The 26,322-nt window shown below is 50.5% G+C and overlaps 1 protein-coding gene across 1 annotated transcript; it reads right to left on the minus strand.

Annotated features, from left to right (window-relative positions):
• Positions 1–4,187: 4,187 nt before the first annotated feature.
• Positions 4,188–21,286, minus strand: LOC122440705 (plasmalemma vesicle associated protein). Its single transcript, XM_043467260.1, has 6 exons — positions 20,821–21,286; positions 13,027–13,123; positions 12,195–12,907; positions 10,144–10,213; positions 9,929–10,010; positions 4,188–4,843 (listed from the first exon to the last, which is right to left on the minus strand). Exons 1-6 carry the CDS (start codon positions 21,187–21,189, stop codon positions 4,837–4,839), a joined length of 1,338 nt encoding a protein of 445 aa, XP_043323195.1. The 5' UTR covers positions 21,190–21,286; the 3' UTR covers positions 4,188–4,836.
• Between the last annotated feature and the right edge of the window lie 5,036 nt (positions 21,287–26,322).

The following is a 26,322-nucleotide window of genomic DNA, read 5'->3' on the forward strand; positions in this document are numbered from 1 at the left end:
ACTTATAGGGGATCTGCTGTTGAGGTGAGGAACCAGCAGAGGGCGCTTTGCCCTAACAAGAAAGGTGCCCGACACCAGTGAAGTTCTGGCCCCTAAGGTCCCAGGGATCCAGGCTTCCACACCCACCTCATAGCTTATGAATAGTTAACTCCCCTTTTGCCAGAGGTGGAAATGGAGTCTCAAATAGGGTCAAGCTCTTTTTCAGAATCAGAAAAAAAAATCTCCACCTCCAGTAGTTGAAGATAAAAACTCTCAGGTTTCAAGGGACACAGGAGCAGAGGCTGGGACATGTCCAGGGCCCATCTCGCAACCATAGGGACCCTCTGACTCCATTTCATCATGGCTTCATTGCAATATGTCACTCTCTGTTGGTCTGTTTGCTTGTTTGACAGCTGGGGTCCCCCCTGAATGGGGGGCTCCTGGAAGGGAAGGGTCACCCCAGTTCAGTCCATGGATATTACTATTAGGTCCATTTTGCAGAAAGACAAGAAGCAGCAATATGGGTGTAGAGAGGGTGGGTGCCCAGATATCCTTTGCGTGGGGAGGGTCTGGAGGGCTCCCAACAGGGAGGAGTGGGGTCCGGGTGGGGAGGAAGATGCTCTTGGGAAAGGATGCCTCGACCCCGCCCACCTACCCTGTCCCTGGCACATCACGGACTGAGGTCCTTGGCTACAGTCCCTTTTTTCCAAGAAGGGGGAGGCGGTTTGTGGGAAGCAGGCATGGGGGTTATTTATAGAGGTCACAGGAAATCCCCAGAGTCAGGACCTCACCCAGTGGTTGGACCACAGGATCAGGGAGGGGGTCTGCCAATTGATCCCCAGCTAAGACTCAACCCCCACCTGGCTCTCAGGACAGGGCGGGGCCGGCGTAGGGCCTCAGCCTGGAGAAGTCAGAGCTCCAGGATCAGGGCAGGAAAGAGGGAGGGATGGCGTAGGGGAAGTACCCAGAAGGAGCAAGAACTCTGGGGCATCCAGAGGGGCTGCCAGGAGGAGCGATCTCTAGGGCGGGGCCTTGGGGAAAGAAGAATTGGCAGGCGGCGAGAACAAAGCATTCATTCTAGTCTGAGGGCACAATACAGATGCAAAGTCAGTGAGTCTTCGGTCAAAGAGTCACATGTCTAGAAAAGCTGGAGGCAAAGGCTGCCCTGGGTGTGGGGAGGAAGGGCCCAAGAGAGCTGAGGAATTGGGCCTTATTCCCAGGGCACCAAGGAGCCGTGGAGGGGGTGCGAGTGGGAGAGACGCGAGGTCAGGTCCCGGGACGGATGGATCCCTCTGGACCAGCACGGAGGCTACAAAGGAGGCAGAGGCTGAGGCCCAGTGTTGGAGGCCTGACCTGGAACCGGGCTGTGCTGTATTTAGCCCTCAGTTGTGTCCCACTCTTTGCGACCCCATGAACTACAGACCACCGGGCTGGTTGGGAGGTTGATATCCTGGGATGTTCTGAATGGGGAAGACCAAGCAAGAGCCAGAGACCTGCATCCCTGGGCCCAGAGAGTTTAGGATGATGATTGTTTTTTAATTTATTTATTTTAATTGGAGACTAATTACAATATTGTGATGTTTTCTGCCATACATCAACATGAATCGGCCACAGGTATACATGTGTCCCCCCACATCCTGAATCCCCCATCCTGAATCCCCCCACATTCATTTCTAGGTGAGTAAATGGAGTCTGAGGTCAACTGAGCCAAATTTGACTGCAAGAGCGTCGGGGTTTGGAACCCAAACTCAGGACCGTCTGCTGTCAGCGTCCTCCCTGGCTACTCAGGCAGTAGGCTCAGGGTCAGGGACGTCCCGGCTTCCTTGGGGCCTCCAGACGGGCCCGTCTGGGCGGCTGGGCCTGGCTGACCCTCCTGCCCTTGCTTGGCGGGGCCCCAGCCGAGTGTTTCCTGCAGCGGCCTGTCTCTCGCCCGGGTTTCCGTATGCAGGAAATATCGCTCCTTTGTCCCTTCTGACCAGCCTGCCCTAAGCGTGGCATTGCCAGCCCTGCCTCCTTGTGACTCATCTCCTCCCTCCAAGGTCCCAGGGGATGGGCTGGGCTGGGGGGATGGAGGACTGGGGACAGGCAAGCTGAGACTCTAGATGACAATTTTTAGGCCGTTCTCCCACCGATGACCATTTGCTTTGTTTCCTGGAGTTTTTGCTTCTCAGGGACAAAGTGCTATGAATGGGGTTGCAGAATCAAAGGATTTGTATGTCTTCACTCCCCTCCCACCCCTGCCCCCGCCAACCCCCACCTCCCCACCCCCCCACCGCCACCCCCGGCATTCCACAACTTGTGGGATCTTAGTTCTCTGATTAGGGATTGAACCAGGACCCTTGGCAGTGAAACCAAGGAGTCCTAACCACTGGACTGCCAGGGAATTCCCTGCCTTCACTTTTATTAAATATCATCAAACTTATTTCCAAAAGGGCCAGGATGAGATGGGCATTTCTACCAGTCCTAGAGGAAAATGCCCTTTTTTCTACATCTTCACAAGCAGTAGGGATTATGGCTTTTTATCCTTTTCCTTCCCCCCATCCCAGTCTAATTGGTATGATGTGATTTCCCTGGGTCCCTCTAATGTGCAAAATTTCCCTGGCTTCCTACTTATTTAGTGATCAGTGAGTTTAAGTGCTCCCACACTGGACACCGATGGCCTTTCTAACGTCTACCTTCCCACCAAAAATCCCCCCCAAAAACAAATGCTTGGGACTTTTGTGAAATTGTTCTGGAATAAGGAGTTCCTGACAAACAGGCTATGGTTCCTCAGTAATTGTCTGTACCTGGGGGAATCTTTGCAAACCTACCAAAAACAAAAAGTGAAAGTGAAGTCGCTCAGTTGTGTCCGACTGTTTGCGACCCCATGAACTGTAGCCTACCAGGCTCCTCCGTCCATGGGATTTTCCAGGCAAGAGTACTGGAGTGGGGTGCCATTTCCACCAGAAACAAAAGCTACAGGTAAATAATCTGCTTTTTCAGAAACTGATTTGTATTTATTTAAGAAACTGCCTTAAAATTTTATTTATTTGTTTATTTACTTCTAACTGCACTGGGTCTTGCTCGTTATGCACGGGCTTTCTCGAGTTAGGCAAGCGGGGGCCACTCTGCAGTCTCAGGGTGTGGTGACTTCTCTGGCTGTGGAGCACGGGTTCTGGGGCACTCGGGCTCAGTAGCTGCGGTGAACAGGCTTAGTTGCTCCACAGCATGTGGGATCTTCCCGAACCAGGGATCGAACCTGTGTCCCCTGCCTTGGCAGGCAGATTCTTAACCACTGGGCCACCAAGGAAGTCCCAGAAACTGCTTTTTAAATATAGGTATGTATATGTATAACTGAAATCACTGTGCTGCAAACCTGAAACTTTCACAACATTAAAAATCAACTGTGTGAGATGTGTGTTCAGTTGCTCAATCATGTCCGACTCTTTGCGACCCAGTGGATGCAAGGGCTTCTCTGTCCATGGGATGCTGCTGGCAAGACTACCAGAGTGGGTTGCCATTGCTTCCTCCAGAGGATCTTCCCTACCCAGGGGTCGAATCCACGTCTTCTGCATTGCAGGCGATTCTTTACTGCTGAGCCACCAGGAGAAGCCCCAGTCAACTATACTACATTAAAAAATGAAAAAGAAAGAAACTGCTTTCTCAATTTCTGCTTTAAAAAAAAATAGAAAAAATCTGCTATTTTAAAGAAACACTAAATTCGTATTATCGCTGTCATAATGTGGGGCTTTGTAAGGCATTTCATATAACCCTTATTGATTATATGATTTTGCCATTTCTCTTCACATACAGAGATGCCTGGAGCTTCCCCGTTGGCTCAGTGGTAAAGAATCTGCCTGCAACACAAGAGCTGCAGGAGATGCGGGTTTGATCCCTGGGTCAGGAAGATCCCCTGGAGAAGGGCCTGGCAACCCACTCCAGTATTCTTGCCTGGAGAATCCCAAGGACAGAAGAGCTTGGCGGGCTACAGTCCATGGGGTCGAAAAGAGTCGGACACGACTGAAGTGACTTAGCACGCACATGTGCATAGAGATGCCTGCGTCTTGAGGGAAGCCGGCGTCCACCCATGTAGGTTCCAGGTTCCAGGTCTTCTGTTCTGGGGATGCTGGGGATGGGGTTTTTCGACTTTCATCTTATTGCTAGTTCTTTGGCCACTCAGAGCCTGGTGGTGCCTTTTCAAAGCAAAAATAATGACTCAGGAGACTTTGAAGGGTTTTGATAACATTTATTTAGTGCTACTAACATTTATACGGGCCACAGGCAGGACTGGGTGTAGGGGAAGAAAGGGTGAAGGGGCAGCCCCCTCCCGGGCTCTGAGGGGGCCCCTGGATCAGAGACATTCCCTCTCCAGGGGGGCCTAGAAACTCTCAGGGGAGGACAAAGGTGAATGTCTTCCTGTTCTCACTTCCTCAGACCCGGAGCACTAAAATGCTCTAAACAAGTGGGATAGGATGGGCGCCTTGGCCTGGGTGCACGAAGGGGTGACTTTGGGCAGGGGCTAGGCAGAAACTGCGTGTGTGGTGTCGCCGCGTGTCTCTGTGAAGTCATCGCCTCGTCTCCGTGTGACGCCACCAAGCTGTCCATGTGATGTCACTGCATCTGTGATGTCGTCAGGGTGTCTAGGAGTGAGGGACGGTGTGGTGTGGGTGTGAGTCTGTGTGAGAGTATTGGGGTGTGCAGGGAGGGTGTGGGCGAGGGTGAGCAGAGGACGCCCGCCCAGGGCGCCCACTTTGGCGTGTGTGCGGGAGGTCATCTGACGCCACCCTGGCTGCGTCCCACGCTGCGGGCATCTCGCTGCACCGGGTCTCCAGACAGGTGAGTCGGGCCACCCCTCAGTCAGCGGGGCCTGGAGCCTCCTCAGCCACTGGAGCAGGAAGGAGATGAGAATACAACAGTCGGTCAGGCAGACAGCAGGACAAACCTCGCCTGGGCCTGCCTCTTACCCTGGGCCCCTTCTAGCTCCCAAGAACCCTAGGGGTCTTTCCGGTGTCAATCACAAATTGGCACTTGCTGTGGGCACTGCCATCTACCTCTACAAGGATTAAATCATGTGCTACTGCAGCTGCTGACCTCCAACACCCCCTGAAGAAGCTCAGAGGAGAAAGCAGAAACGAAGTACTCTGTGCTCCAGAAGCTGGCTGGACAGGTCTTTAATAGTTATATATTCTCAGGAGCTAATTTTATGAGCCCAATTCTTGTATCTCTTCATATCTAGAAAAGCACTAAAATCCTTCATGGTGACAGCTGTTTCTCGTGACTAGCAGAAGCTTTCTACAAAAAAAAATGTGCTTGATCTCATGTACGCCCCTTTTACCAAAATCACATATGTACCGTCTTCTCCCTATCTCTTTGGAGCCGTTGCTCAGTTACCTGATCTTCTGTCTCCTGGGCTGCAGCCCTCACATGGCCCCAAATAAAACTTAACTCGCATTTAACGTTGTGCATTTTTTTAGTCGACACCAGTATCAACCTCCCCTTAGATTTCGTCTTGTTGAACCTCTGTGGGACTGAGGTGTGTGCCTGTCCGTTATACCACTGACAAGACTGGGGTTCCAAGAGGCCACCTCCAGGTTTTGCTGCAGTCTGTCTGACTCTCCCCTTTGCTCCCTAAGGCCCTGGGATCCTGGGAGTTTGCCCGAAGTCCCTGCCGCCCCAGTCCCCCCTCCACCCCCCACCCCCGACTCCCCAGGCAGGACCTTAGTTTCCCTCTTTAGTCCATACAGAACTGACCTAGAGCCAGCCCCTCACTCACTCCCAGGAAGGTTTTTCTAATGAGCCTGCCCCTTTTCACAGGCTTCCCTGGCTCCTCTGCACCCTCAGGACAAAGACAGCTTTTTTTTAAGCCAAATTTTCTGTATCCGGCATTCAAGGCTCCACCCACTCCGCCCCCCACTCCCAGACCTCCCCACTTGGGAATCAAAACCTGTCCAAGCATCGCCCAAATTCTCAGAGCCATCCCTTCAACACTGCCCCTCCGCCTTGCCTCTGCCAGAGCCGTCCCACTGTCTGGAATGCCCTTCCCCCTCCTTGGCCTGGCAAAGGTTCCCGTGAGGGGTCAGAGGTTGACGCGGAGGCTGTTTCCTGATGGGGGAGGTGGGGGCCTCAGCCAAGTCCTGCTTCCGCTGGCAACCCTCCCTTCCTTCCCCGGCTCTTCCCTGGGGCCCCCGCAGCCTCACGTTCGTAGATTCCGAACCCCCCCTCCCCCCGTCCCCCCACAACCAGCTCCAGCCTCTGTCCTTCACCAGGATCCACTGGCTTCGATCCAGCCCTGACAGAGATCAGATTCTTTAACCATTCCTGCCCACCAACCTGCAAGGGAGGGTTGTCCCTGGCCATTTTCTAAGCCCCACTGATCACCTGGACCAGGGCTGTCACCCTCACCCTGGTCCCAGGTTCCTGCCTTCACCCCGCAGAACAACAATCAGACAGAGCCTGTGAACACCTGAGTCAGATCATGTCCTCTGCTGCTCACAGCCCCTCGCAGGGCTCCCAAAGTCCTCACCACTGCCCCAAGGCCCTGCCTGATCTGTCCTGCCATCACCCCGACCTCACCTCCTCCCACTCCCCGCTCCATCACTCCACTCCAGCCACACGCAACTCCTCACTCAAACTCACCAGGCAGGGATGGTCCTGCCTCAGGACCTTTGCACAGGCTGCCTCACTGCCTGGGGCACCCTGCAGGGAATCCCCTCCTGGCTCCTCCCTCACTTTTAGTTCTCTGCTCACACATCACTCCTCAGTGAAGCCCGCCCTTACCCCTGGTGGAAAATTCCAACCTCTTCAAGCTCCCTCATCCCTTTTCTGTCTCACTCATTACCAAGGGGCCCTGTCATAGCTCATTCATCTGGTTTGTTATCCGTCTCCCCCACTAGCCTGGCATTCATACAGGGTGTGGGAATTTGAATATCTATGCCTTATTCTCCCCTGTGTCCTTGGCACCGAATAGCTGCTCAAGAAATATGGGTTGAACGATAAAACGAATGGTCATAGTGGTAGTAGTGAACTTGAATCGACACTTACTGTCTGCCTGGCTTAGAGTCAGGGCTGAAGTTCCATCTTCAACCTTACATACTGTGACTTTCTCCATCTTCAACCACAGAGCCACTAAACCAACATTTACTTAATGTTTGTCTTCACCTCCACTGTGTTTTTTTTAATTATATAAACTGATCTCCAAAGGAAGCTCAGTCTTACTAAGTAGAGGAAAGCTGGAACATTTGGCTTCCCTGGTGGCTCAGATGGTAAAGAATCTGCTTTCAACTCAGGAGACCCAGGTTCGAGCCCTGGGTCAGAAAGATCCCCTGGAGAAGGGAATGGCAACCCACTCCAGTACCTTACCTGGAGAATTCCATGGACAAAGGAGCCTGGTGGGCTACAGTCCATGGGGTCGCAAAAACAGTCAGACACAACTGAGCAACTGACGCTTTCAGCACTTTTTGGCACTAATAGAAAACAACGTTCAGTTAAAAAGCATGACCTTGTTCTCAAGCCCAGCCATGGCGGAGGCCTGGGTGTTCCCTCCCTCTGTGAGCACAGGCAAGCTGCAAGGATCTGGGATGCATGGGGGTGACTTAGCAACAGCACAGGCTTTCTGGAGGCCCAGAAGGAATAAGAGTGGAAAAGCAATCAACAGTCCCCACCACGGGATGGGTGATTTGAAGCCTGCCTCGAATCTACCTCCCTACTGGGTGCCTGTAAAAATCAGATGTTACAGTTCAGTCATTCACAACTTGTCCAGTGAGAGACTGGATGAACTGGGACTCAAACCCAGAGCTGAAGACCCCAGCCTGCCTGTCCCTGGCCCCTCTCTCACGGGGAGGCAAATCAAGCCGGAGCCCGTGGGCCAGAGGCTCTTCCTGCGATGCTGCAGAGAGAAGCAGGAGGGGCCAGGCTTAAGCACACATTGTTTCCTCGGAGGGGAGGGGGGTGCGGTGCGTCACTTGGGGTAAACAATGTCAAGAGCTTCCCCATTCTCAGCTGGGACCCAGACACGCTTGGATGGTGAGCCTGGCTCCAACCCTGAGTTGCTGACGCATGACCCTGGGCTGATCACTTCCCTGGGGCCTCAGTTCCCTCCTCTGAGAAATGGGGATAATAATAGAACCTTCTTCCTTGCCATGATGGCTTCAGGCCAAGATGGAGAGAGGAAAGCTCTGTTTGTTCAAAAAGCAGGGTCAAACTCTATTCAAAGAGTGAGGGGACCCGTTCTGAAGGGGGGTGAGTTCCCCGTCAGGGGGAGTATGTAAGAAGAGACACAGTGAAGATGGAGCTGGGTGTGGAGATCTCTGGGGAGTTAGTGACAGACTTTTGGAAGTCCTTTGGATCCTATGGGCTTTGTTTAGCACCCTGGGGCTGAAATAGATCTAGCTTGATGATAGCCACAAGGCAAAAGCTTGGACAGCACAGGCTTTGGGGTCAGAGGGATCTGAAAAAAATTCCACACACTTCCCTGAACCTCAGGTCATAAACTGCAAATGGAAAGCCAATCCTTGACTCCTTGTGGGAGCACAGGGTGTTCTAGGGGCCGTGGCCTGAGTCACCTTCCCCGTGACGCACAGGCTGTTGTCCAAAGGATGACTGTCCCAGGCCAGAGGGCCCTGGGAGGAGGGGAGGGGGGCAAAGGCATGGAGCTATGGCCTGGTCATGTGCCAGGCACCCGTGATGCTCCCCACTGAGGCTCTGGGTCCCTTGCTCCAGCCAGTCGTGGACAGCACTTTACAGCCAGCAAAGTATTTTCTTACCCTGAATCTCAGAGTGTGTGTGTGCATGCTCAGTTGCTCAGTCATGTCCGACTCTTTTGTGACCCCACGAACTATAGCCAGCCAGGCCCCTCTGTCCATGGAATTTTCCAGACAAGAATACTGGAGTGGGTTACCATCTCCTCCTCCAGGGGATCGTCCCGACCCAGAGACGGAACCCATATCTCTTGCATCTCCTGCATTGGCAGGCAGGCTCGTTACCACTGCAACATCTGGGAAGATGATTTCAGGGACCCTCACCACCCCCAACATTTCTGTGGAGTTAGAAAGTGTGGCTCAGAAGGGTGGAGGGAGAGGCCCAGGGTCACCCTCAGACACTGTTCTCCCTGCTACCCTTCCTTGGCTACGTTCACTTCTGCTACCCTCGTCTCTGCTCCGGCAGTTCTTGCCATCTGCAGGGACTGTCTCCCTTGCTGTCCCCCAGGTCGGCTGCTGTCCCCCAGGTCGGCTCCTGTCCGTCTTCCAGCTCAAAGATCCCTTCCTCACCGAGGCTCTCCCTTGCCTGTCTGGAGTCTGATCGCCTAGGTTCATGTCCCAGCTGTGTTACCTGGGGCATGACGCACACCCCCGCCCCATGCCTCATTTGCTTCCTCCAGAATGTGGGGGTAACAGTAGCTCACCCATGGGTTAAGATTCTGAAGATTAAACGAGTTAAATGGACAGAGTGCTTAGGACTATGCCAAGATTGCAGTCAGCACCCAATCACGGCAGGTTTTCGGTCATTTTTCTTACCCTGCCTCCTTCATTGTCTCTCTGGCCCATTATTCAGAGACTTTCATGAATGAAACGGTATGTGTCTTGGTCACGGCTTTGACCCTGGGCCCAGCATGAAGTGTTAGTCACTCAGTCGTTTCCGACTCTTTGAAAACCCATGGACTGTAGCCCGCCAGGCTCCTCTGTCCATGAGATTCTCCAGGCAAGAATACTGGAGTGGCTTGCCATTCCCTTCTTCAAGGGATCTGCCCGACCCAGGAATTGAACCTGAGTCTCCCGCATTGCAGGCAGATTCTTTACTATCTGAGCCACCAGGGAAGCCAAAGGTGCCAGCACAGGGCCTGGTATATACAGCAAGTGCTCAATTAAGGAACAAACTGTGATATGAGCCCCCCGCCCCCCCACCCCTGTCCTGTACCCAGCCTTGTTCAAACCCTGAGACTGCACCGTCAGTCTGAGACAGTCCAGAGCCTCACCTGGCTGAGACCAAGACGTTGCTGGCAGGGGCCCGCTGGGAATCCAGGATCCTTCTCTTGAATTCCTCCAGGCTAGCTGGGTCTGCCAAAAGAGGGAGGGGTCAGGGCTAACTGGGGGCCTTAGTAGCCCTGCCTCCAGGGCCAGGGATGGGCTGGCAACCCGGGATACAAGGAGGAATCCACCCCCCATCTTGGCCCTGCCCTCTGTCACTCACCGATAGGTGGAGGGTTGGGGGCAGGGGCCACTGGTCTTGGCCCAGGAATCGTCAGCTGCGTCAACTGTGACTGTGGAAAGAAGAGTGAAGGCAGGTTGGTGGAGGCCAGCGCTCCCAAACACAAGTCCTAGGGAGTTTCCTGCCTTTCTACACCCTTAGAGACCTGAGTTCCTTCCAGGGCAGAGAAACAGACAGATACCCATGCAAGAAGGACACATACGATGACGGCTATATAATCACCTGCAGCCATCTGCCCTGAAATGACTGGGAGCTCCAGGCACTGACTTCCCCTTGGCAGCCCCCAGAGACCCCATTCTGCAGGGATCCTGCCTCGGTCTCCACTATAGCCTCAGTGCCAACCTGATTCCAATCCGTGGCCCCAGTCGAGTCTATCCAGCCAATCCAGCCCTGTTCCAGACTGAAGTTGATCCGCTCTGCAAACCAGCTGGACTTCCATCCTCAAGGCCATCCCTCAAACAACCCTAAATGAATTCCTACAAGCCTGAAATTCAAAACCAGTTCTGAACTCAATTACCTAAAATTGGATCCTAACCTGAAAACAGAATCTCCCTTAGAATCAAATCCAATCTCATTGACAAATCTGATCTATTACTTTACATCTAACCCCGACCATAACCCATCCCCTAGTCCCAGCCACTGTGAAAAATCTACTCCACAACTTCATTCTCTGAGCCCCAGTCCTGTATTCCCCTATGACCACCCATAAATACTTTCCCAATACCACACTCAACCCCAACTCAACCTTAGACCTCAGCCTCTACCTGAGTTAGAATTCTAACCAACCTCAGCCCGAGATCAATATCCACCCAGCTTCTACACGAGACCCAACCCTGACCCTCACTGGAACTCTGGTATATCCCTGCTCTAACCCAGGATCACCTAATCCTTCCCTTCAAATATATCCCAACGCCAACCCAACTCAACCCCAACCAACCACCCTAAACTCAACTTTGTCTCAACTCCTAACCCATGATCAATCCCAACCCCAATCTTAATGCCCATGAAGTGCTGAATCTACCTTTAGCCCCAAACTTCTAAGCATCTCTAGCCCCACCAACCGCCTATAGGAACCTAAGCCTCAACTCCAGCCTTAATTCAATGCAATCCCAAAACCACTGAAATCCTTGATTCGCTCTTCACTTGACCTAGGTACAATGACCACTCTGCATGCAACCTCTGACCCAACTTTTAACCTTTCCTCACAATCCAAAATCAATCCATATTCCAAATTCAACCTAATTCTAAGACTACTGAAATCCTACTTGAAACCCTTACCTTAACCGAAACCAGCTCTAGACCCAGGAGTCACCAATAATTCACCTTGACCCAACTCTAAACACTAGTTTAGCACCCACATCAAGCCTTTCCTGTGACCTGCCTTAACCCTCATGCTGACCCCAGGGTCACTTCCAATCCTTAATCCAGCATCCTCTGATCCTTCAACTCAACTCAAATCCATCCTGACCCTGACACCAACACTGAATGAGTCCCTAATTCTAACGCTAAGCCAATTTTGAGGCCCACCGCCTTCCTAAACTCAACCCCAATCCTTATCTCTTTCTTAATATCATTCCCAATCCAAACTCCACTGCAGTCCTAATGCCAATAAAATCCTGTGTCAACACATGATCATAATCCTAAGGCCATTCTAGACTCATGGACACCCATGTGTGATCCCAGCCTCAAGTCTAAATCCACCCTCAATGTCTCAACTCACCCCAGTCCCAAAGGAATCACAGTTCTAGATTCACCCCTCACTCAACCCTGGACCTGATGGACAACTTACCTCTGACTACAGTCTTAACCCCATCCCCTTTCTCAGTACTGATACAGATTTTAAGCTCTGCCTCAATCCTAACATCAGTGAAACTCTCAAGTGAGTCCTAACAAAACCAATCTACAGTGGGAAGCCAACCTCAAAAAGAAGTTAAAAAAAAAAGCCAAGTTCAAACCCAAGTTCAACATCACCATCAACTCGGCCTCCAGACCCGTCCCTCCAATGCAACCTGAATCTAGGGCCCCCTACCCACCTTCGTCTTGATGCAGGTGTCCAGGGCTGAGTTGCTGACTGCCAACTGCAACTTGAGGTGCTCAACCTCCCGCTTCTTCTCCTCCAGCTCCTTGGCCAGCCTGTCCCGTTCCTTCTGCAGCGCCACCTTCTCCTCCAGGGCCAGCTGGGTCTGGCGGGCACATTCAGTTTGCAGCTTGACAGCCTGGGCCTGCGCCTCCTTCTCCACCTTCTCCTTGGCCTCCTGACTGGCGCGCAGGCTCTGCTCGACCTCCAGTTTCTGGCGCTGGAGTTTCTCGTTCTCGAGGGTCACGCTGTCGATGCCAGCCCGCAAGCTCCGGGCCAGCTCTTCCACCTTGGAGGTCATGATGGAGGGCAGGCTGTCGCAGGCTCTCTGGATGGAAGGCAGTTCCGAGCCGAGGGGATGGTACAAGTTGAAGCCCAGGGTACTGAGGGTGCGCGGGATGATGGAGTCCCTCCAGAGGTTTCGCAGATCTGTCTCAAACTTGTTCCTGTCCAGGGGGAGGCAGAAGGCCTGCACCTTCCGCAGCCGGTCCTCAGCCAGCAGCCGTTCCTGCTGTTGCTGGTCGCGGGTTTTGCCGCATTCGGCAAGCTGTTCTTCTGCCACTCGCTTGCCCACTGTCAGACCGTCCTTGTCTTTGGTACACACCAACTTCTCCTTTGCCAGCTCCACCTCCAGTGTCTTGGCTTTCTGGGTCAGCGTGAGGGTCAAAGCTAGGGGTATAGGACCAGAAGACTCAGGAAGGGGGGCAGTTGCCAAGAGACTGGGCGGGGAATCTTGCCACCTTGCTCTCCACGGCCCGTAACCCCGACTCTCACCCTCATCCACTCACCATCGCAGCTCTTGTTCGCTTCCTTGAGGTGTTCTTGGCACTGTTTCTCGCTCAAGATGATGGCAGCCATATATCGCTGGTTGTTCATGTAAATCACCTACCGGAATGGGACGCAAGACAGAGGTCGGTGTCCAGCACCTGTGGGACCCCCCCGCCCCCAGGCCTGCCCAGACCCTTGCGACGGGGGACCCAGATCTGTCAACCAGGTGGTCTGTGTTGGCACAGTTCACAAGGACAGTAGCTTCTTTACAGGGGATGCTGGTCTGAGCTTCGAAAGTTGTTACAATTATAGACAATGGAATACTACTCAGTCATAAAAAAGAATGAAATTTTGCCATATGTACCAACACAGATGGACTTGAAGGGCATCCGTGACAAAGACCAACACTGTACGGTATCACCGATAGGCAGAATCTAAAAAATACGACAAACTAGTGAATATAACAAAACAAAAGCAGACTCACAGATACAGAGAGCAAACGAGTGGTTACCGGTGGGGAGAAGGAAGAGGGAAGGACCAATACAGGAGCTGGAAATTTTTTTTTTAAATGGGTTATTATGGGATTACATGAAATCATATGTGTGAAACTTTTGAAAATTGTAAAACATTATAGAATTTAAAGAACCTCTCATTCAAAAAAAAAAAAGGTTAAAAAAAATCCCACCCTTTCCCCTACGCATTCTAGTCAACTAGGGGGGAAAAAAAGCTTTATGATTAATACTGTTCAGCAATAAAAAGGAATATTTTATACACTGATGCATTGTATAACCTGAAGGAATCTTGTAAACATTTACAGCCAATCAAAAATAGATGTTTAAGGGCTTCCCTGGTGGCTTAGTGGTAAAGAATTCGGCTGCCAATGCAGGGGAGATGGGTTTAATCCCTGGAAGATCCTAAATACCAAGGGACAACGAAGCCTGCGTGCCACAACCACTGAAGCCTGCGTGCCCGGAGCCTGTACTCTGCAACAAGGGAAAGCGCTGCAACCCAAGAAAGCCTGCATGCAGCACCAAAACCCAGAATGGCCATAAAATAAAGAAGTAAATATCTTAAAAAAAAAAAAAAGGTTTTCAACATGGATGCTAGTATGGGCTGGATTGTTGTCCCCTACCCCAGATTTCCATGTCAAAGTCGTAATCCTCAGGACCTCAGAATGTAAATCTTTTTGGAGAGGATCTTTAAAGAGGAGGTTAAATTAAGAGGAGGTCATTGGGTGGGCCTTAATTCACAGTGACTGTGGGTTCCTATAAGAGGAAATCTGGACACCCAGACACGCACAGACGTGACCTGAAGACACAGGGAGAAGGCTGCCATCTGCAAGCCCAGGAGAGAGGCATGGAACGGCTCCTTCCCTGGCGGTCCTGTGAGTTAGTCACTCAAGTCGGGTCCAACTCTTTGTGACCCCATGGACTGTAGCCCACCAGGCTCCTCTGTCCATGGAATTCTCCAGGAAAGAATACTGGGGTGGCTTGCCATGCCCTTCCCCAGGGGATCTTCCCAATCGAGGGATTGAACCTAGGTCTCCCGCATTGCAGTAGCTTTTGAGCTACTTGGGAAGCCCTAGAAGGAAACAATTCTGCCAACGTCTTGATCCTGCGCTTTGTGAAAATAAACTTCTGTTATTTAAGCCACCTGATTTGTGGTACTTTGTTAAGACAGTCCTAGCAAGCTAATACAGGTGACAAGATTATTTCATGGGAAAGATGATTCTTTTCAACAAATGGTGCTGGCACAACTGGACTGGTACATACTAAGGAATAAATCTGGACCCCTAACTCACACCCTGGTGGCTCAGAGGTTAAAGCGTCTGCCTGCAGTGCAGGAGACCTGGGTTTGATCCCTGGGTCAGGAAGATCCTCTGGAGAAGGAAATGGCAGCCCACTCCAGTATTCTTGCCTGGAGAATCCCATGGAGGGAGGAGCCGGGTAGGCTACAGTCCATGGGGGCGCAAAGAGTCGGACACGACTGAGCGACTTCACTTCACTTCACTTCTAACTCACACCATATACAAAAATTAGCTCAAAACATATCGAAGACCTAAATGTAAGGGCATAAACTAAAAAATTCCACAGAAGAAAACTTAGGTGTTAACTCTGCCTGAGTTTGAACTTGGCAGTACTTTCTCTCCTTTTCTTTTTAAAAAATACTTATTCATTTGGCTGTTCCGGGTCTTAGGTGCATCATGTGGGATCCTGTGGGTTTTTTAGTAGCAGCATGTGGGATCTAGTTCCCCTACTAGGGATTGAATCCAGGCCCCCTGCATTGGGAGCTTGGAGTCTTAGCCACTGGACCACCAGGGAAGTCCCAGCAATGTTTTCTTAGGTATGATACTAAAAGCACAAGCAGCCAAAGAGAAAACAGCTAACTAGGACTTCACCAAGATTAAAAACTTTGGTGCCTCAGTGGACAACATCAAGAAAGGAAAAAAAACTCATAGATGGGAAAAATACTTGCAAATCATGTGTCTGATGATGAGACTAGTAACCAGAATATATAAAAGCAAATTCTTTAGAAATTAATAATAAAAAGCAAGCCAATTGCAAAACAGACCAAGCATCTGAATAGACATTGTTCCGGAGAAGACATACAAAATGTCAACCAATACATCAAAAAATATTCACCACCTTTAGACATCAGGAAATGTAAATAAAAACCATGATAAGATATCACCTCAGAATGATATAGAATGGCCATAAATAAAACAAAGAAGAAGGGACAAGTGTTGGTGAGGATGTGAAGAAACAGAATTCTCAGTCAGTACTGGTGGAACTGTAAAAATAATGGAGCCACAGTGGAAAATAGTCTAGCAGTTTTCCAAGAAGCTAAACATAGAATTACACACTGTTGTTCAGTTGCTCAGTGGTGTCTGACTTTTTGCAATCCCACAGACTGCATCGTGCCAGGCTGCCAGCATGCCCAGCATGCCCTGTCCTTCACCATCTCCCAGAGTTTGCTCAAACTCATGTCCATTGAGTCAGTGATGCCATCCAACCATCTCATCCTCTATTGTCCCCTTCTCTTCCTGCCTTCAACCTTTCCCAGCATCAGAGTCTTTTCCAATGAATTGGCTCTTTGCATCATGTGGCCAAGTATTGAGGCTTCAGCTTCAGCATCAGTCCATCTAATGAATAATCAGGGTTGATTTCCTTTAGGATTGACCAGTTGGATCTCCTTGCAATCCAAGGGACTCTCAAGAGTCTTCTCCAACACCACAGTTCAAAAGCAACAATTCTTTGGTGCTCAGCCTTCTTTATGGTCCAATGCTCACATCCATACATGACTACTGGAAAAACCATAGCTTTGACTATACAGATCTTTGTTGGCAAACTAATATCTCTGCCTTTTAATACGCAGTCTAGGTTTGTCATAGCTTTTCCTCCAAGAAGCAAGCGTCTTTTAATTTCATGGCTGCAGTCACCATCTGCAGTGATTTTGGAGCCCAAGAAAATAAAGTCTGTCACTGTTTCCATTGTTTCCCCATCTATTTTCCATAGAATCACACTATGACCCAGCAATTCTATGTCTAGGTATATACATCTGAGAGCAATGGAAGTCTATGTTCACACAGAAACTTGTACCCAAATATTCACAGCAGCGGTAGACACAGCATCCATAAGGTAGAAACAACCCAAGTGTTTCATCAGCAGATGAATGGATAAAACATGATCCAGCCGCCCAGTGGAATGTTATTCTGCCACAAAAAAGGAATGATGCACTGACACATGTAGTAACGTGGATGAACTTGAAAACATCATGCTGAGTGTGAGGAGTCAGACACAAGAGGTTATACAGTGCCCCGTTCTGTTTAAATGAAATATCCGGAATAAGTAAATCCATAGAAACAGAAAGCAGATTTGCAGCTGCTGGGGGCGGGGGAGGGAAGTGACTGCTGATACACTTTCTTTTGGGGGTAATGAAAGTTCTAAATCAAACCGATGGTTACCCCAATCATTGTTATGTACACTTTTTCTCTTTCATCTACATTTTTTTTGTTATGTACACTTTGAATGGGTCAATTGCATGGCTTGTGCATTTTAACTTGACAAAATTTTATAAGTAACTTTTCTTTATAAACAAAGGGCGTGCCTCTCAAACTTTGAAACAGAAGCCTCTGTAGAAATATAACAAGGAAAGATAGGAGAGGGGTGAAGAATGTTTGCTTTTCTCTTTTTTTTTTGTCCTTCCTCCTTTTGGAAGCTGACCCTGTGCTAATGACCTGGGGGTGGGGGAGAGCAAAAGTAGCTCTGGAGGTACTGCCTTCGTGGTCCAGTGCCTAAGATTCTGCCCTCCCAATGCATGGGGCCAAGGTTTGTTCCCTGGTCAGGCAACTAGATCCCACATGCCACAACTAAAGATCATGCAGGCCACAATGAAGATCAAAAATGCCATGTGCCACAGCTAAGACCCCACACAGCCAAATTAATAAATTAATTTTAAAAAGGAAAAAGGGCTCTGGAAGTGCTGTTTTCAAAAGCTTTAACTACAGAAAGGGAAGATCTAAGGGTGTAAGTTGGATCCAAAGATGAAATGAGAAAGAGGTTTTCTTCTAGTTGAAGGAAGTGACTCCCCAAAATACAAAAGTTCTGCTTCTTTACAGGTTCCCAGATGCCAAGATGATGAGAATAACATGTACTTAGAACTAATGCAATCTGATGGAGAAGGAAATGACAACCCACTCCAGTATCTTGCCTGGGAAACCTCATGGACAGAAGGGTCTGGCAGGCTACAGTCCACGGGGTTGCAAAGAGTCGGGCTCGACTTAGTAACTAAACAACAATAGCAAACACAACCTAACAATACAAAAAAGTACCTTCTCTTGTCAGGGAGTGTTCAGGCACATCTTTCTGAAGCAATTCAGGAGTCCCTCCCTCACTTTCTAGCAGCTGTGGCTGCCCTGAACTAAGAGGAAAAGAACTCACCGATTAGTAAACAAGTATAAATAAGCTGAAGTGTTTTCTGGAGTATTTGTTAGGACATAAAGCCAGGAAGCTCTTAAAGACTATTGGAGTTACGTCAAAAGACACAGGAGCCAGAACGCAGGATTCCTAGTGGCCTGTTTCAGAACAATTTGACCATCAAAAAGTTTATTACATACTGTATAGTACCAGAGCTATATTTAATACCCTATAAATAAACTACAATGGAAAAAATAGGAAAAAGAATATATTAATGTATACATATGTGTAACTGAATCACTTTGTTGTACAATAGATATTAACACAACATGTAAATGAAATGTACTTCAATAAAATAAAAATTTTAAAAGATATTATTACAAATTCTAAATAAAATCCTGGGACTTCTCTGGTGGTCCAGCGGCTAAGATTCGCTATCATCAGACAGATGGGGCTGCCGTGGAAAGGGTGGGGCTCTTCCCCAGCATTAGCACTGACTTTCTGGGGATCCTTGGAGAAAATCCTGACGGGTTCCAGGCAAGAAGAATTTGTCAATTTAAAGGGGAAAAAAAGCTATGGTTTTCAAATTTCAAAATTGTGAAGATCCAGATTCTTAGATTTCTAATATTCTATGATGGGAGCATCTGGGATTCAAAGATATGCAAGTCTATAACTTTATGATAAAAAAATAAACCAACAAAAAAAGGAACTTCCCTGGTGGCCCAGTGGCTAAGACTCCACACTTCCACTGCAAGGGGTGCAGATTCAATTCCTGGTTAGGGAACTAAAATCCCTGGGCAGTCGTGTCCGACTCTTTGTGACCCCACGGACTGTAGCCCTCCAGGCTCCTCTGTCCATGGGATTCTCCAGGCAAAAGTACTGGAGTGAGTTGCCATTTCTTCCTCCAGGGGATCTTCTCCACCCAGGGATCAAACCTGCATTTCTTGCATTGCAGGTGGATTCTTCACCACTGAGCCACCTGGGAAGCCTCAAGATCTCTGTGCAGTGGGATCAAAAAAAAAAAGGAAAAAAGAAAAAGACAAAACAAAACTATAAAACTTTACGATCCTGCGATTCCTAACAGTTCCTGGACCGGAAGGCCATCTGTGTCCTGAAAGATCCAAATGAGCCAATTCCCTGGAACTGAGAAGACCGCCCTGAACTGAGGGGGCTTCCCTGGCCTGGGGGGCTCTTGGGCGGGTACCTGGTCCTGCCCTGAGGTCTGAGGAGGGACTTGCCTCAGACGGGTTCTGAGGGGGGACTCACCCCATTCTGCGGGTCTGAGGGGGGCCTGCCCTGTCCTGGGGGTATGAGGGGGAGACACCGCCCTTGACTGGGCAGTTTCATGGGGGTGGGGCATGCACGTCCTTCCTGCCCAGGGGCAGGGACTGGGTAGTTTGAAGCCCCAGAAAAGATGTTTTCTTCCCATTTGGGGCTGTCCCCTGCCCCCAAACAGCCCAGAGACCTCCTGTGGGGGAAAGCGAGGCTGTCCCCTCATCCCCCAGAAACTTGCCTTCTCCTGCTCACCCCATCTCTCACCCCATTCCAGCCAAAGCCTGAGGAGGCATCCTTATCCTCAGTGTCTCCCGGGAGCTGGACCGCCCCAGAGGAACTGTGTGTGAGGGAAACCCCAGGGGATCTTGTTGAGTGAGTTTGACAGGAGCCGAGGGTGTGAAGGGGGTGACAGTCTCCACAAGACCCAGGGGTAACTGTTTCTGCTCACTTGTCTTTCCCTTTGCCAGGGGATCTTCCCAACCCAAGTCTCCCTCATTGCAGGCAGAGTCTTTACCAGCTGAGCCACAAGGGAAGCGCCGTTTCTGCTCCCCTGCCTCCCAAAAACCACTTCCTCCCTTCGGTTCAGTTCAGTTCAGTCCAGTCGCTCAGTCGTGTCCGACTCTTTGCAACACCATGGACTGCCGCACGTCAGGTTTCCCTGTCCATCACCAACGCCCCAAGCTTAATCAAACTCATGTCCACTGAGTGGGTGATGCCATCCAACCATCTCATCCTCTGTCGTCCCCTTCTCCTCCTGCCTTCAATCTTTCCCAGCATCAGGGTCTTTTCCAGTGAGTCAGTTCTTCACATCAGGTGGCCATTTCCCCTCTGCAAAGGGGCTTTAAAGCTTCTTCCTACCTCTCAGCATTCAGTGACAAAATAATATTTCCAAAGGAGACATCCAGCCTCGGGCAGACCTGGGCCATTCATACTAATTATGCAGAACTCAACGCTCTGTGTGGTTTATTAAGTCAGCTCTTATTTGCAGCTTGTGTATGCTGGCACCTTCTGGGTGCTGTGTACATATTAAGTATGTATATAGTGTCTATGTTTGGTAACAGACTGGATGCCCAGTTCAACTTGAATTCCAGATAGACCACAAATCATTTTTTTTTCAGTCTAAGTATGTCCCAAATACTCTGCAAGAAGATCAAACCAGTCAATCCTAAAGGAAATCAGCTCTGAGTATTCATTGGAAAGATTGATGCTGAAGCTCCAATACTTTGGCCACCTGATGCCAAGAGCCAACTCATTGGAAAAGACCCCAATGCTGAGAGAGACTGACAGGAAAAGGAGAAGGGGGCCGCAGAGGATGAGATGGTTAGATAACGTCACTGACTCAAGGGACGTGAGTTTGAGCAAACCCTGGGAGATAGCGAAGGACAGAGGAGCCTGGTGTGCTGCAGTCCATGGGGTTGCAGAGTCAGACACAACTTAGTGACTGAACAACAACAACAAAGTCCCAAATATTGCATGAGACATAGTAACAAAATACGCATCATTTCTCTACATGGGCTTGTCATGCAAAATGTCCCCGTCTTCATGGATGAGGAAAGTGAAGCTCAGAGAGGTGAGGTGACCAGCCTGGGGTCCCCACGGTGAGAGTCTAGCCTGCGGTCTTACCCGATCAGCCTGGCACTGGCGGAAGCTGGCATTGATTCGGTCCAAGTCTCGGCGGGCGTTTAGCATCATCTGATTGACTGCATCCCTGGCGCGGGCGGTGAGGTTGAGCTCCTTGGATAGGTTGGCCTGGGAAGCCGTGAGCCCCATCACCTGGCCGTACAGGCCGTCGGCCCGGCGCTCGGTGGCCTGCAGGTTGGACTCAGTACTCCCGTGCACGTTGCCATAGACCATGAAGAGGACGAGGCCAAGGATGATGAGGAATTGGATGAGCGAGACGAAGAGGAAAAAATAGCGCAGATAGTACCAGCAGCCCCTGGAGCTGCTCCCAGCCCGTGAATAGGGGCTCCCGTGCTCCGTCGCCAAGCCCATCTCCTCCCAGCGTCTGCCCCTTGTACAAGCGCTGCTCGGCTGGCTGGCCTGCTCAGGGTGGTGGCCGCTGCCCCTTCTAGACCTTGCCACGGCGGGGGGGAGGGGGAAGTGTTTATATTACTCCTCTTAATACTTCCTCTGCCTGGCTCCTTCCTGGCCAGGAGGAAATGGGGGCTGTGGGTTATCACAACACTCCCACCCCGGGCTGTGAAGGGAAGGGGGGAGGGCACCAAGGCACGTCTGGCCTCTCTGATTAACTATGGGTGGGGCACAGGCTGGAGCGGCCAGGCATCCTTGGTCTTACTGAGCCTCAGTTTCCCCTTCTGCCCTTGCTCTGTGCCCAGAGCTGTTCTCAGCTGCGTATGACGTCTTTTCAACATCCCCCTTGTGTGGAAGACACACAGATGCCGGGAGGAGAAAGGACTGTTTTGGGGGGCGGGCGTCAGCTCTCACTCTGGTCATTCACAGAGCTGGCCTTAACTCCCCTTGGAGGGGGCTGGCTACAGATGTGCGCCCACCCCAAGGGACAGTGCTATTACAGGAGCTAAACTGTGCAGAGCGCGTTGCCGGGCGCCAGGCGCACACAGCACTCAGTAATTGGCGCAGATCACCGAAGGCTGATCGGTGGACGGCGGTGGCGTGGGCTCCCCAGGCTGTCATCCCACCCAATGCCTGGCTCATGTAGGCACTTAGTAAGTAAAGCAGCCGTGAACTTGGGGCCAGTGTGAGTTCCCATGACGGGCTTCTCACGTCTGAGTCTCAGCTTCCCTTTTGGTGAGATGAGCCGTGCAGGGCGCCAGGTCCAAGGGGAGGGGGCTGGGAGAAAAGATTTGCCAGTTGCTATTATTACTACCACTTCCTGTTTGAAACCTCATTTTGGAGCTCTGTGAGATGGTGAATGGGAAGTACAAGACAGTGGGGGTCGAACTTCACTGTGGGAAGGGATTTAGGGACCGAGGAGCAAAGGACTCTGGGTATGCCCTCCTGCCCAACGCGCCCCCCTCACCCCGAAACAGGCACTCTAGGTAAACCTCCTCTGTAGGTGACACCAGAACCCCTCCCCAAGAGGAGCGTTGAGAGGTCTTCAGTCTTGGGAAGACAGGTGGGACACAGATCCTAGCCCCATGGGGTCAAGGCTGATAGGAGGGAGGGACGGGGCCAAAGGGAATGAGGCAAGGAGATGGAAAGAGGGCTGGAACCTGGGTGGGTGATAATAACAGCTGCCGTCCACTGCCTGTGTGGGGGCACAGCAGGGTGAAAGTGGTGGCATGGGGAAGCAGCCCCCTATTAGCCAGGGTAATGGGGTGGGAGAGTTGTTGAGGGGGAGGGGTCCTCCAAGCTGCTGTTCATCACGGAGGCAGGAGTTGGGTGGGGAAGGAAGAGGTCCCAGTGGTGGGCAGGAAACCCCTGTCTGACCTTTGGCCTTTGCAGCTACCCATTGATTCCTGATTCCGGACCCTTCTCAGCCACTACTGGGAGGGAGGAGAGTTGGGGGCTGCAAGTGATGCCCAACCAGCTATTTCTCTAGGTTGGACAGGCCCACCCAGAATCCCCTGGAGCCAGGTGGGAGGAGGAGATCGTCCCTCTTCACTGATGGGGGGCCACGCGGGCAGAGTGAGGACGTGGTCTCACTGTAGGCCTCCGGAGTGACGTTCTGGCTGCGCTGCCTCCCGCTGTGTGACCTGGGACAAGTGACTTCTCCCCCTGCGAGCCTCTGTCTTCTGTCTAAAGTGGAGCCACCATAATCAGTAGCCTCAGTGCCTGGCACACGGTCAGCCTTAATAAAGGGTGGTGTTTGTTAAAGGTGGGGCTGGATCATGTGCAGCCTCTGACGCTGGGCTGAGGAACCGAGACACACTATTCCAGGTGCTGTTGCCCTGGTCCTGTGGGATCACTGGGGCCAGGGGGCATGATGGGGAGAGCCTGAGTGACAAGGGTCCAGTTCAGAGCTCAGGCATGGGGACAGTGCCTGGAGGTGTTACAGTCTTGGTATGAACTTCAGATCCTGGCTATTCCTCATCTTATGTTGAAGATGCTACACAGAAGTATGTATGAATATGGTATCTGTTGTCAAGAGAAAAGATAGGCAACCATAAACTCCCAGAAAACTGAAAAGCCACTCTAGAACTGACAGTATCAATGTGCTACAATTTGGAGCAATTGTCACAGTCTAAGAAAGAGTTTGAAAAATACACACAAATGTCTTTTGGGTCAAGCTCAAAACTAACACTCTTTTTGGCAATTTGGTCTCACAACTTAGATTTGTAATGTTTCTTTTTCAGTAAGTTTTTTTTTTTCCCCGATAACTTGTTTTTCAAAAAGTTGGATTTTTTTTTTAATGGAAACGGTAATGATGAAACTTCCTTTTGCTCAACATTATGACTTTGAGATTGCTGATTCCTTTGACCACTGTTTAGGTTTTCAGGACATCTATTTTATTATCATAATAATTATCAAGGGGCACTTAGAATGTTTCTAAATTTTTTTGTTTCAGTGAACAGAATAAGATTTGAAATCAAATCTCCACAAGTGAAATTGCTGGGTGCTGAAGCAATAACATTTTATATTTTGACAGCTGTTATCAATTTGTCCTCCAAAAAGGTAGTTTCCATTGACACCCCTGCCAGCAGTGTCTAAAATTTCTAAAAACAGACTCTTTAAACACTTTCTGCCTGCATTCCTGGCCAGAAAATTCCAGAGGGGGGAGGTCCCTGAATTCACATGAGGTCAAATGCATCAGATGATGGGAGAGTTTGGTTTTTTCTTGAAAACCATCTGTCATAGTCACAGGAAATTTTGTGTATGAATCTCTCTGAATTCCTTTGGAGGGTCATCATAAAACCCAACACCAATTTTAATTTTTTTTTTCTAAATCAAAAACAGTCCATATGATTTCATTTGATTGTTTGGTCAGAGATGGGAAAACTGTCCTGAGGAAGTCAATTCCCTGTCACTCTGAAGACTGAACTCTGAAGTTCTCAAGGAGAACAAGTTTTGTTTTTTTTTTTTTTTAAAAGAACTCTCGCAGAACTTCAGGAAGATTCGGGAGGAAGTGAAACTTCTGATGGAGAAAAATTTCAGTAAAGTTCAGAAAACCCTCCACATTTTTGCCAACGTCTTCGGGTTTTGGTTAATTGCAAAGGAAATTAAGTTTGCGACTTTGGGCACTGACAGAGGAGGCAAAGAGAGCCCTTTGGAGGGGAAGAGCCTGTCCTCTTTGGGCCTTCTGGTTGAACACCTGGGACTGGGGACCAACAAGATCAAGTTGCTGCTGTCCCCAACGCCCTCCACCCAGGTTTTCCCTTTTCATCCTCGCCCCCAACCCTCTCGCCACCCCACTGAGTCCTGTTTCTGCAGCCAGGGAGGGATCCCAGGGTGACCATTAACAGGGCGGCCAGGGCAGGGGCCTGAGAGAGAGGACACAGAGACAGAGAGATGGAGACTTGAGAGGTAATGAGACAGGGAAACGGCACAGAGCAAGAGCAGGCCGGGGGCACGGGCCCTGTGGACTGGGATATGAGTCCCCTGGGATATGAGGGATATGAGGTCTGGGAAGCAAGGCAGCTGGGGGGTTCTTAGTCCTGGCCTGGGATTGGGGTCTGTTCTCTCCCAGATGCCCCCAGTTCTCATCCACTCCCTGTCCTTTGGCCTCCCCAGGGCATCCACAGCTTCCAGCCTCCCACCTCCCTCTTTTTTCTCCCAACTCTGTCTGACACCAGATCTGACGGTTCCCTTTCTGCTCACACACATCCCGTGGCTCCCCGTTCCCCTGGCGCTGATTTTCAGCGATCTGGCACTTATGACCAAGGTGAGGTTAGCAGAATAAGTGAATAATAATGAAAATACTTCAGGCTCCGTATACAGCGCTGAGTCCAACCCTTTGTGTGGATCAGCCCTGGACCCCACAGCTGCGCAGTGAAGGGTCTTAAATCCCTGAGGCGGCAGACAAGGCGAGGCCAGTGTCAAGACCTAGCTGACTCCAGAAGGAGAAGCTGTTTCCTGTTCACTTCTGGAGTTACGCCAGAGTTGGAGGGGGTGCAGGGGGCGGAGGCGGAGGGTGGGGTGAGGGGGAGCGTGTCTCAGACCCATCCTTCCAGCCTCACAAGTTCTGGGCCCTCAGCCAGCAACAACTAGGTCTTCAGACTGGGGCGACTCCTGGCGGTCGGTAGCGGAACAAAGCTGTTAAGACTGTTTTCCTCAACCTCACCTCCTCCTTTGGCGCGAGGGATGGGGTCCAATTCTCCCTCTAGGTGGACCCTCTCCCAGTAAAGACCCTTAAAGCCACCTCCAAGGTGGGCGGGAGTGGGAGATTATGAGCAGAACTGCCTGAGGAGGGGATCAGAGTTTCAAGGGCTCCTTACACCAGCCTCTTAAGTACCATTTTTCAAGACGAATTTTAATTAAAGGCAACACATGCACGTGAATTTTAAAACGCAAACTCTACAAAAAGAAGGGGACGACAGAGGATGAGATGGTTGGATGGCATCACTGACTCAATGGACTTGAGTTTGAGCAAGCGCCGGGAGTCGGTGATGGACAGGGAAGCCTGGTGTGCTGCGGCCCATAGGGTCACAAAGAATCGGACACGACTGAGCTACTAAACTGGAATAATACAAAGGAACATGAGACTTCCTCCCCGCACTGATCCTTAGATCCCTGATTCCTTTTCCAGGGGCCACCGCTGTGATTAGGATTTCCTTCAGAGATATCTGGATAAAAGTTTCCCCCAGTCCCGATTTTTAAAAAGATGTACACAGACTATAACTCTTTTGCTTGTTACATGACTGGGTCTCAGCGAAGGTCAGTTTTGGCCTTTTTAACAGTTGTACAGTGGGAATTCCCTGGCGGTCCAGTGGGTAGAACTCTGTGCTTTCACGGCTGAGGGCGCCGGTTCAATTCTTGATGGGGGAACTAAGATCTGCAAGTAGAGCAACTTGGCCCAAAACAAAACAGCCCGCGCCCCCGCCCCCCACCGCCCCAGTCCCTACAAACCCGCCCAACAGCATTCCGTGGCGTGGATGTACGCATATTCATTTAAACAGACTCCAGTTGGTGGACACTGAGGGTGTTTCCAATTTTTTGCAATTACCAAGAATGTGGTAATAATATCTTCATTTCTCCTCTCCTCCACCC

The sequence above is a fragment of the Cervus canadensis genome, chromosome 4, assembly GCF_019320065.1.
Source record: "Cervus canadensis isolate Bull #8, Minnesota chromosome 4, ASM1932006v1, whole genome shotgun sequence".
NCBI lineage: Eukaryota > Metazoa > Chordata > Mammalia > Artiodactyla > Cervidae > Cervus > Cervus canadensis.